The following is an 11,499-nucleotide window of genomic DNA, read 5'->3' as shown; positions in this document are numbered from 1 at the left end:
ACTCTATGTGTCTGTGATGACCTCCCATTTTTTTTTTTTTCGTCCAGTTAAATAACACTCAAACATGACAGCTGGCATCGGACACATCTCAGAAACAACCCAAGCAGCCTCAATTCCAAACACCTGGCCTCTGGGTATCCCTCCCATCATGCCATAGGAAAATAATAATAAAGGCATTCTGTGGACTGTCCTTAGCTCAGTGTGCGTTCATGTATATGCCAGAGTACATAGTAATAGAAAGACTGCTGAGTGCTGATTCTTTGCAACACTGACTATTTCCAAAGGGAGAGTCGCATTAGCTTTCAAGTGTGCAATGGCATTTGCACTTTGGACTAACAAGGAAAGCAGACCTGGTTTCACCTGCTTCATGGTCTAACTTAGAAAAACGATGCTAACAAATGAACATTCTAGGGACCTTCGGAAAGAATCGGACATTTTCATTGACTCTCCCACCTGGAATCCATCCCCACCCCCAACACACACAAAAAGTGTAAGAATATTAAAATATATGAGGTGTATTCAGAGACCAGTATTTCACACCCCGTCGCCCCAAACCTGTGATATGTGCACAACAGAGTCCATACACATTTCAGTCCCTTCTGTCTTTTAGGAATACATGATCATATGTATATGAACAGTTCCGGGTCTGATCCGAGCACGTTGTCTCTGGTGTAAACCAGAGCTCCAGAGAAAGGAGGGTAGACATATTGGTTTGTTTTCTGGGGAATCAAATTGAGACAGACTATACACAGATGTGCCTGTGACAATACTTTTTACCCGCCCAAGGGAGACACAGCTCCGTCGCCCGGAGTCGCCGGTCCCTTTAAGAAGACTCCGGTCTCCCCCCCCCCCCCACCCCCAGTGGGCTCCAGCGGCGCCCGCAGCAAAAGGCAAACTTGCCTGGCTCATTGGTGGGGGGAAAACGCCGCGCTGGGTGGGAGCTGAGAGCGCGCCAGAGTGCGCTGCGGGCTTCTTTCCCCTTCCCCTTTCCTTAACCCTTGCGGGAGCGGAGGAGCAGGGCGGTGCTGCAGCACCGACGAGCCGGGGCGCTGACTGCCCTGGGCTCCGGAAACTTTGCGCCGAGCGTGGGATTGACTAGGCAGAGCCGAGCGGGCTCGCTGGCCTGGGAAGGGACGGGGGAAGGGCGGCGGGAGGGAGGTCCGACCCTTCTGCACCCCAGGTCTCTAGCCCGGAGCGCTGGAAAGGCGGGGGTGCCGCGGCAGCTGCGGCGGGGGAGCCGTCCCTTCAGCACCATGGACCTGAAGCCTGGGCGTTAGGGAGGCGGAGGCGGGGCAACAGGCGGGAGCTGTCCCTTCAGCCCCGCGGACCTTTGCCCTCAGATGAAACCGCCCGGCCCCCGCCCCAGGACTCTGTCTTTTCTCCAGTTTGAGCGGGGGTGTCAGGAGCAGGCGGAGAGCTTTCCTGGGAGGCTGGGGAAGCAATGAACACTCTTCTCAGCGACTCGCCTCCCAGCAGTGCTATTTTTTGCCATCCGCCCTCACCCCCAGCACACGCGCTCGCACACACACGCACGCACGCACACACACACACATAAACCTCTCTGGATTTCTTTGCCTAGAGTCTCCCGGGGCTGTGAGGAGCCAGGCGCATCTCAAACCAAGCTGGCAGCTCCAGGCTCCGGAGCCATGCCCTGCACGAACCCTCATCTTTACCAAGCTCCTGAGGAATGAAAGGAACCCAGGGATCCTCAGAAGGCAGCAGTGATGTGGACCAACCCCCTGGAACCTGCACCCTCCCAAGGGCCATAGGCGACCCAGGGAACCGGAGAGAGCTCCAGACAGGAAATCCCAGCTTTCCCAAAGTCTCTGTGGATGCTGACAAAAGGAGACCCGAATTTTTGGAAGAGCCTGCCCTAGGTTACCCAGCTGCAGAGTGATTTTCCCGTCTGGCATTGAACCTACCGCCCCAACCCCCAGCCATCCAGAGTACCATGAAGAATTATGAGGATGTGTGACAGAGGTATCCAGATGTTGATCACCACTGTGGGAGCCTTCGCAGCTTTTAGTTTAATGACCATTGCAGTGGGCACGGACTACTGGTTATATTCCAGAGGTGTGTGCAGGACTAAATCTACAAGTGATAATGAAACCAGCAGGAAGAATGAAGAAGTAATGACCCATTCGGGGCTGTGGAGGACCTGCTGCCTGGAAGGTATTTACAAATTCCTCTCAATGGCCCTAAATAATGCAGTTTCTGATATTCTGATATTCCGGTGGGTGTTTGGGGAGATGGAGGCAGTCATGGGGAGAGAGGAATAGTTTGCATTATTGCTGAGAACGTGCAGATGTCCAGATTGTTCCCGCAAGACTAATGCTGTGTGGGATGAAGAGGTTGGGTCTTGTTGATTGTTTTTGGTTTAAGCTTCAGGAGATGAAATTTTGTGGTACTCTTAAGCAGCTTCTGCAGTTGAGCAAAGTCTCCAGATCCAAAATTCCTAAGCATATTGTGAACTGCTTTGATCTGTGGCTTGTGATGGGGTCTTTGGCTCTGCTTAAATTGCATTTCAGTGGGGGCTGGGGGGAGAGGGAGCAAGGAAGAGAGAGGAAGGAAGAGAGAGAGAGGGAGGGAGAGATGGAGAGAGAGACTGTGAGCTAGGCTGGCACACTCTGAGCTATTTCCTTATTTCTAACATAGTCTTAACAGTTTCTTCTGAGTTCTGTCTAAGTAGATATTTTCATGAACTTGCATTGCCAACCAGACTAACATATGTGAACCCCTACCCACACACACACACATACACACACATGCACAGACTCGTTTTAGCAAAACTTCCTTATTAATACATGTTTCATTCACTGTTTGGGATCAAAACAAAACTGGAGTGTTAGTATTTGATATCCACCTGTCTTCTTAATTAAATCATCTCCAAACTCAACAAATATATTTTCATGACATTTGCATAAGATCGATTCTCCAAAAATCACAGTTTCTAATTTTAAAAATTGAGAATTTACTCTAAATTATAACCAAGAGGACAGACCAATTTTTAGAATGTCAAGCTCTTGGGTAGCCTGTCTCACTATTCAACTTGCTTTCACTACACCAGAAGTCACTCTCAGCAGCGCTGGGCAATGCCTGAATGTCAGTGGTAGTAAATAAAAAGATAGAGAAGAAAATCAACGCTCTTTTGAGCTTATGTGCCTGAGGGAAGGCACTGGATTAGAGGGGCAGAAGGGAGTTTTCTCAGGCTTCTGAGCAATCTGTGAAGCTTGTCACAGTGATGAGCAAGGAAATCTGGGTTTCCTGTATGTTGCCCTTCCCTGTTTGTCATTGGTTCTCCATGCCTGCATTCCCACTGGCTGGCATTTGTCAGGGCTTTTTGAGAACTTGCATTTATGTAAATCACTTAGGAAATCATGCTATGACATCACTTGCTAGTGTAATATTGCATCATTCCCTGGCCTTCTTCCCATGTCCTGACAGTCTGAACAACTGCTCTCCTGACTAGCACTACTATAATCGATTCTGTTTCCAACACAAATCCGCAACTGGTGGAAATCCCAGGTAGGAAAAGACTACTTTAAATGCAACAAGGATCACTGTGCTTGAAGTCAGAAGACCTGAGTAGTGTTGCAAACTATCTGTGTGACCTTGGCTAAGACATTTACCTCCTCCAACCCACGCTTATCAATCTGGGAAAAGATTACTTTGGAATAGGTGATCACGAATTAGCACTATCCAAAGCTCTTAGTGTATCCAGTGTACCAATGGAAATTTTAGAACAATTCTTTCCCAAACATTGACAGAAATCTAATATTTGTGATCACTGGTGATCAGATGTGGTGAAGTCATTTACCTTGGGGAAATTCCATAATTCTCTTTCCTCTATTGACAACAAAGAATTGAATTACCTTTTGTAAAGCTGTGATTTGGTGGATGTCTTGATATCTACATGGTTCTAAGAATGACATAAAAATATGAGCCAAACAAGGTATATATGTAAACCATGTTTCAGTTATCCCCGGTTCTTCTGACTCTTGGAACAAAACCTGGGAATGTACAATTAAACACTAATTTTGGCTTCCCCTATTAGGGCCTAAAATCCCTAAATCCTTTCTCAGAATCTTTCAACTGATGGTTTCTCTTTTCTCCAACATCATGTCCTACACCCACAGTTTGTACAAAGAATTGGAACCCCACCCAGGCATTCTGTGGGCTTAGTGGGAGAAGTGAGAATTTGAATCAAGATGGAACTGGATGCATCCAAGATATGCTCTTGGTCAGGTGAATTCTTTTGAGAAAATTTGTTGCAGTCTTCATGCAGTTTCGCTCAGCCATATTTTTTTTACATTTTTTGAAGTATTAAATACAGTAACTTTAATGAGTCACAGCGAATTTTTAGCTATGTGTACACCCATGTAACCAACACTTAGCTGGGCCTTGGCTGGCATCTGAGCCAGGTTTTTCTTCAGGTACTGAATATATCAAGTGTGCAAGGAATTTCAGGAACCTCTGATTTCTTGCATGCAGTAGGCAGAATCCATCCTCTGGGGTAAAGGTGTATCCCCGTCTCTCATTCAGTATCTCCTAGAGTCTCAACATCCTCACTCTTCTGGTCCTTTAGTGTCAAAGAGTAACTGGAGGTCTTGCAGCTCAGTGTTCCCTGATATCAAATTAGAAGAATCAGTTCATCCACGCTTTTTTGAGAGCCATGAGAGAATGTGGCTCTTTTGTCCAAAAGAGAATGCTCAGGAGGGACATGACAGCTGTCTGCAAATATCTGAAGAGTTGTCATGTGGGAAAGAGATTTGAAATGTTCTGTGTGGCCTCCAGGGGGTAGAAGTAAGATCTAGAAGAAAATAGGTTTTACCTCAATATGAATAACCATACAATGTGGAGTAGAGAGCTTTAAGAGGTATGGGTTCTCTACCACCAACGATATTCAAGAATAAGGAAACTACTTCAGTGTTTCCAAACTTGGGTAGTCATCAGAATCACATAGGGAGCATTAAAAAAAAAAAAAAAAAGATTATTAGGCCTCACAACTAGATTCTCTGCTTCCATAGGTCTGTGGTGAATCTGAATTTTCTGAAACTCATCCAAGCAATTCTGATGTTAAAGCCAACACGTATTGAGTATTTACAATGGGCCTGGCAACATTGCATGTGCTAAGAAGGATCACATCGCTCAAAGGAGAGAAGGGATGTTTCCAGTTTTCATTTCTATAACTCACCAGAATGTCATTTATATTTAGTACTTACTCTGTGCTAGATCTGTTCTGACAATTTTGAAAAATTAACTTTTTCCTCTTCAGAGGAGCTCATTGATGGAGGTATTATAATTATTGTCCTGGTTTTATAGGTGAGGAAACTGAGGCCTGGAGAGAGTACCATTCCTGCCTGAGGTCACATACCCAAACCCAGCAGGCACTCCTTCACGTAAACCATGTTGCTTCTCAGAGCATTTGCTAGAGCATATTAATTCACGCTCCAGTGGATAGGTTGCTACTGGTACAAAAATTAGCTTATGAGAATGCCCAGGCACAGGGTTTTTCCATTCAGAAGCCTCAGGTCCCAGAACACTCAGCATGCCTTCATCTGCAGGGGTGCAGGAGACATCAGACAGGCACAGACTTGGAGATGGCAAAGGACACATTTTGAATGAAGAAACAATCGACCTATGTAGAGACACCCACATTCAGAAAGCCTGACTCATTATCTGTATCTGGAAAGCACGCGAGGCATTCACAAAGTAGAGCCCCAACTTGCTGCGTGTTTTCAATGACAGCATGTGGATTTGAATGAGAACATTGTTTGGTGTACGATTTCCCCCATGGATAAGACCCCTTGGAGCCCTAGACTCAAGCAAAGTGATGTATTTACAGACTGCAAAGACCCCACTGGCCTGGTAGTAAGGGACCCTGAGCTCTCGTCGCCTTTCTGTCAGTACTGGTTACAGGAATTGTGCATGTTCTTTTCTTCCTTTGGGCCTCAGTTTATCCAGTTCTGAAATGAAAGTTTCAGATAAGGTTAGGGAGTGAACAAATCCCAGTGTCCAGGTGGACGAGGCAGGTAACGTAACAGTTGAAACAAGCATCTCACTCTCCTCTTAACTAGGTTCTATGGGGGGAAAGTCACTGCACTTGAGAAGATATATGGTAACTGAAACATGGTCTCTGTGTGGGGGGCAACAGAGAATGGTGGGGACTGAGGCAAACCGGAGAACACAAGCCCCCATCCAAGGGACAATTACTATATATCTTGAGTTGATTTTTACCCTGGGGAAATGAGTGCCAAATTCATCCCAATATTCCAAATATTTAAAAGCCACATGTAAAATCTCTTAAGTTCTAAAATGTGGCCAACTAAATTAACTTTTTAAAATTGCACTGTCTGCCAGCCCAAACTTTTCTCGTCATTGAATTTAACCCATGGGCTGCCAGTTTAAAGGCCCTTTTAATCCAAATTTCTGTTATTTCCCTATTTTATTCCTGAATTGTTGTCCATTAGTCAATGATGACTTTTTCAGTTCATTTTTTAAAAATGCTGACTAAGAAAATAAAACCCACTTAGCTTTTAGGACAAGGAACTTAAAATTATGGAAAAGAGTTTCCATAAACTGCTATTTCTTCTACAGATGGGCCTGGACGACATCAAACATCTGGCTGAAAACCTGAAAAAAAAAATTAGCCAGTCATTAGAAGTTCCCCCATATTTCCAAATCTCCAGATGGTTGACTTTTTCAGCCAGATGGGGTTGCAGCTTTATTTATGTGTTCAGAAGCCTTCGGGGAAGCTGCAAAGATGTGATTAAGGACAGGGATAAGAGGAGGACATAACTGTGGTTGAGTATTTCCTATGTGCCGAGCCCCGTGCTGAGTGCTCTCACATACGGTAACTCATACACTTTTCATATTTCCTATCTCCCTCCAGTAGAAGAGAAGGACAGGGATCCTTGTCTGTTTGTAGCACTGCTCTACCTCTACAGCTTAGCAACAGTACTGAGTAGTCACTTCCGCTCCTCTCTTCTTATATCTGATGCTGCACCTTCCCTTAGATGGGGGTGCAGAATGCTCTGACTCTCTTCCTTACTCTTGACCTTGTCCCTGTTCCTTTCCCTGCATGGTTCCTCTTTGCTTCTAAAGCCCAAAAGATAAATAGAGGAGAGAAGTGGACTGGAGTCTTAAGGCAGAATGTGGGTGAGTGACTATGTCTGTGTTTGTGGGACCAGTCAGGATTGGGGAGGTGGCAGAGGTTGAGGTGTGAGCATGATAACATTCAACCAGAACATGTCTGTATAGCCATATTGCTTGCTAAAATGTTGAAATACTTGCCTACTTCTTGGTAAACAGCATCTGGCCCAAGTCCCCCATTAACCCTCCCCCTCCCACCACCACTATAGCTACCCTAGCTTATTCTGGAACCTCCCAGACATCTATGAGATCTGTCCAGTAAAGGGTTAAGACCCGGCCCAAGAGAGGCCATCGTGATCCCGACCAGTGCTATGGAAACATCTGTTCTGACTGGCTGGTCTCACGTCCTACCTGTGATTAAAAATTCTGAATATTATTCCTACTTCTGTCATTGGTTGATAAGACCTACTCCTCTTCTTTCTATCTCAAACCCAGCCAGCTACCTTCAGACTCAAAGATTCTACCCATCTTAAGAAGTAGATGATTTGAAAATAATTCTGTTCACTTCATCACTTGAAATTTTATTTTCTGAATTGGAAGAAAGGCAAGGGATCTGCATTCCAAGGTTGGGTAATGCAACCTTGGTAGTGTGGGTTATTAACATGGTGACTAGTGTGGGTTACTAGTGTGCATCAAGAAAAACTAAGAGAAGAAAAGAAACCCACAAAAAAGATGACTGTGTCCTTTGAATGTTCTCTTGGAGCAGTGTCTAACAATCTTATCAGAGGGGTCATCTGATTCTTTAGAGAAATGTAATTTTGTTTGACTTAGTTTTATTATAGATAAAGGGCCAGTGGTGTAGTTAGATGCTTACTTGTAGAAAATTTGGAAAGATGCATGTGAATTTGCTCATTAGAGGTGCAAATGATTTCTGCTCATCAGAAGAGATAAGCTCAAATGTAGATTTATTGCCCTCCCTCGAGGACATGAATCAGTTTTACATCTAACTTGACAATATTACTTCAGAATTTTTTTTCCCTGAAAAATATATATAACATCCTCCTTTGAACTAGCTTTGTCATTCTGCTAGTTCTCTCATTGATGAGTTGAATTAAACTTGACATGAGCTCTTTGTATATTTTAGGAAAATGATGTTTCTAACTATTTAAAAATTATACTCTGACATGTGGAAGCACCCCCAGCGAAACCAATGTTTCTGAGGTTAAAGAGACTCCCACAAGACTCCAAAGTTGTTTTGTGTTTTCTTCCATCCACATGACCCTGCCAGAGCCCATTTTTTCATTGTAGGAGCAAATGGGCCTTTAATAATTTGGGAACTGTTTTCTGACCACAGAGACTATGGGAGAACAGCAGGGGTCTTGAGGTCAGGTGGACTGGGTTCTTACCTGGGTCCTGGTGTTTATTGGTTGCAATGCCTGGGAAGTTGCTTCACCTCTGAGCATGAGTTTCCTTGCCTGTAAAATGAAGACACACAGTAGCAAGCTCTATCAACTGTTTCTATTCCTGTGCTTCTTGTGGTCCCTTCATTCCTTCATACTTCTAAATAATACATTGACCAGTAGTCCACTGACATCCTTTTTAGACAACAACCATTTGCAAAGACAAATGATAAGCTAGCTTTCTTATGCCACCACTCTTTCTCCCAAAACTTGTGGTTCCTCAGTGAGTTGCCTGTGGCTCCAAGAAGAATCATTCACAATGATTGAGGGCACCTGCTAAAAAAGAGAGACTGGCATCACATTCCTGGGTTGGAGCCTGCTCCTCTGGCTACTTCAATAAGGAGGCTAAAAAACGGAATAGCAATGGGGCTGCCTTTGTGGAATGGGGAGGTTCTACAGGTTGTGTGGATCTGGTAGTGAAGGGCTAAGCTTGAGTCATTTGGGCAGTATCCCACCCAAGAGAGAAGCCCATTAGGCAAGAAGACCCCAGTCAAAGCTATACAACATCATGATGATGTTGCCCTGTATAGGGCTGCTGGATCTAGGGGTGAAGCAGGGACTGAGAGTGAGCCCCCACCCCATTCCCCAAACCATGCACCTTGGCCCAGAGCTGAGTCCATCCAAAGGAAAGAGGACCTTTAAAAAATGTTCACAGGGTACTGTATCGTTCAACCGCAGGTCCCCCAGCATGGCGCCATGAGTTACCAGTGATGGGAGTACCAAAGGGGGATGGAAGAGACTGGCTCAGACTCCAATATCCCACATGGGGGAGGGAAGTTGCCGTGGGAAGGCCCCCTAGGGTTCTCCAATCACCAATGCATGTGCCTCCAAAAGTCAGTCAACATGTCGACTCCTGTCACGAAGAGAACCCTGACAATCAGTGTTGGCTGGGGAAGTGGTAACAACAGACAGTAAAGGTTTGCAGACTCACCGAGCTAAGTGAAGTGACATTTTGGCCATTTCTTTTTCCTTCCTGCTCCCTGCCACAACACACCAAAGGCGCTAGAACCGCAAAGAGAGATGGGTAGAGAGAGCGCATTGCAATCTGGAAGTTTTAACAGGCAAAAGTGAGTGGAAAGTTATGACCTCCTCCCAAAATGTCATTAAGGAAATGAGGGATTGGATATAACACAGTTGAAAGCTAAAAATAAAACAGTTAAGCTTTCATATTCCACTAATTGGAGATTCTTCAATAAACAGGGTATATGTCATCATGTTTTGTCTCTAAAATTCTAAAGTTGGAAACCCAATGGTGTATATCTACTGTGATCCATAATTGTATCTCGGGGGTTGGCAAACTATAACCCATGGGCCAAATTCAGCCCATGGACAATTTTTGTACAACCCACAGGCTAAGAATATTTTGCATTTTTAAGTAGTTGGAAAAAATTAAATAATATCCAATAGTATTTCGTGACACATAAAAATGATGAGAAATCCACATTTTAGCATCTATACTTCTGCCTGTTGCCAATAAAAATTCTATGGAAATTTGTTTTCTCTCTTGTTATATATGTATAACTTATAGTATCCTCAGTTTTTGCTGCTTGGCCTGCAAAGCCTAAAATATTTACTGTCTGGCCCTTTGCAGAAGAAGTAAAGTTTGCCAACTCCTGTTATATCTCAGTGGAGAGGCATGGAGGAATCTATAATAACGTTTTATTTCTAGAAGTACCCTTTGTTTTCCTGAGAATATTGGTTGTTGGGGCGGCGGTGGTGGTTTTTTTTTTTTTTTGTTCTATTTGCCTTTATCCCAGACTCTTCATCTGACCAGGTGTTCTGTGAGTCCTCTTCTCTTTCCTGTGGAACTTGCACTTAGCTCTTTGCCCAATTAGTACTATTTTAATTCTTCCTGAGACATGGAGAGGTTGAAAGAAAATCCGTGAGATCCCTCCCTTGTAAAGGGCTCCAGGAAAATGCAGCTCCTGTCCCGGTACACAGGGACCGACGTCTGTCTGGGCCGACCAGAGGGGAAAACTTTGGGAGCCGGTGTTCTGATGGTAATGAAAAGAACAGGACACCAGAGAGAGGGTGAAGGTAGACTCGATCAGACGTGATCACCGAGCGAGGGTGAAGAAATTGACGTCTGCCAAAAAAAGAGGCAATTGCTATTGGAAGTCAGATAGAAATCCCCCCTCTATTTGTTCTGTGGATAAGGTTCAGCAAGCTCATGAAAACATAACACAAATATTCTGGAAATGGGTGCTTTTATGGAGATAGACTCATCCTCCAAAAATGTTAAGAAACACTAAAGTAGAGCCTAGGGCAGAGGTGAAAGCTGGCATGACGTGAGGATCCCCCAAACCAAGGTGGGAATTGAAGATGTAGAAGTACACAAGGTGTGCCAGAGGGGACCCAGTGGGTATGAAGAGGGAAAGTGACAAAACCCTAAGGAGCATTAACACTTCAGGGGCAGGAAGCAGAGGAGCTGGTGAAAATTGGAAAGAAAAGCAGAGATGAAGAAGAAGTGATCAGGATTTGACTCACATTTTAAGGGTCTACAGAGGCTTGCTCTAAAAGGATGGAGAACGGTTAAGGCGAGACTAGCAGCTCTCCAGGTTTGCGTGAGAGGACCCATGTCCAGGGCATGCCTGCTCTTCCTCCTGGAATCAGTAAACAGGTGGGGCATCCATAGAGATCCTGGGGGCTACATCCAAGGAAGCTGTAGAAGGAGAGGCTGGGCCCTGAGAACCCCAGAAAGAAGTGCCAAGGAAATAATAAATAGCTAACACTTAATGAACACCTTCTGTGTGCCAGGCTGTGATTAATAGGGCAGACCAAGCGTTTATTTCTGGACTAACCCCTGAGCATTGATTGATTGGTTGATTGATTGATTGATTTAACAGACACGTACTATACCTGCCACTGTTCGCAAATATCATTTGATATTTAAATTATGTCGTCAAGAGGTAGATACTGCTATAATCCCCGCTTTACAAATAGGAGA

The 11,499-nt window shown here is 44.6% G+C and overlaps 1 protein-coding gene across 1 annotated transcript in view; it reads left to right on the top strand.

Annotated features, from left to right (window-relative positions):
* Positions 1 to 1,221: 1,221 nt before the first annotated feature.
* The window catches only part of CACNG3 (calcium voltage-gated channel auxiliary subunit gamma 3), an 81,719-nt gene continuing 71,441 nt past the window's right edge, over positions 1,222 to 11,499 (top strand). Inside the window, exon 1 of the mRNA XM_032844011.1 lies at positions 1,222 to 2,172. Coding sequence (XP_032699902.1) covers positions 1,962 to 2,172 — 211 coding nt within the window. The 5' untranslated portion in view covers positions 1,222 to 1,961. The remainder of the gene's footprint in view (positions 2,173 to 11,499) is intronic.

This window comes from Lontra canadensis, unplaced genomic scaffold (assembly GCF_010015895.1).
Source record: "Lontra canadensis isolate GAN:19392208 unplaced genomic scaffold, GSC_riverotter_1.0 scaffold146, whole genome shotgun sequence".
In the NCBI taxonomy this organism is placed as follows: Eukaryota; Metazoa; Chordata; class Mammalia; order Carnivora; family Mustelidae; genus Lontra; species Lontra canadensis.
This window is presented reverse-complemented; position numbering and strand designations above follow the sequence as displayed.